Raw genomic sequence first — 694 nt, forward strand, 5'->3', positions numbered from 1 at the left:
GTTTACCTTGCTTGAGCGCAAAGCTGGAGCGTTGACACGTCAAGTCCAAATTCCATGATTATTGCAGATTTACTTGCCAATTTTCTCTTGAATGGCTCGAGGAGTTAGTGTCCACACTGCTTCACTGAAACTAACATGGCCTTATTTTTTTCTGAAAAGAAGTGGAACCAAAAGACGATTATTCTGAGAAGCCTTTATCCTGTAAAACTGACTTTATGGGAATGCAACCTACTTAATGATATTACTTTAGTTTCGCATGATATTTTGACAGTATATCAACACAAGGCAACATAAGATATTATCATCTTATTGACATTTCAGCTAGCGAAAAGATTCCTAAGGTAGATCTTATGGTTAGATATTCTGTCCCATTGCTGAAATCAGAATTGGTGATTCCGATGACAGACGATAAAAGAAAAGCGAATTTCTGGTATCGAAGTTCCTTTCTTTTTATCCCGAGCCTGCCGATAACGGGCAAAAGACTTCACACTGATAAGCCTGAGGATATAATATTTCACAGCTGAATAGGCTAATTAAAAAGTTACTTCACTTTACTAAAATACTCCGTAAAAAAAATAATGAATCAATGTTTGACTTTCTAGACGCATACAGGCACACATAGTTTATTTTTTCCAACGTAAGTGCAATGTATAGAAATAAAAACAAAAATTCATAGCAATATCACATTGGAAAT

The 694-nt window shown here is 35.3% G+C and overlaps 1 protein-coding gene across 1 annotated transcript in view; it reads right to left on the bottom strand.

Moving 5' to 3' along the window:
- The window catches only part of LOC119588381, a 10,039-nt gene extending 9,872 nt beyond the window's left edge, over window positions 1-167 (bottom strand). The window contains exon 1 of the mRNA XM_037937061.1: window positions 7-167. Coding sequence (XP_037792989.1) covers window positions 7-56 — 50 coding nt within the window. The 5' untranslated portion in view covers window positions 57-167. The remainder of the gene's footprint in view (window positions 1-6) is intronic.
- Between the last annotated feature and the right edge of the window lie 527 nt (window positions 168-694).

This window comes from Penaeus monodon, chromosome 23, assembly GCF_015228065.2.
Source record: "Penaeus monodon isolate SGIC_2016 chromosome 23, NSTDA_Pmon_1, whole genome shotgun sequence".
Classification (NCBI taxonomy): Eukaryota; Metazoa; Arthropoda; class Malacostraca; order Decapoda; family Penaeidae; genus Penaeus; species Penaeus monodon.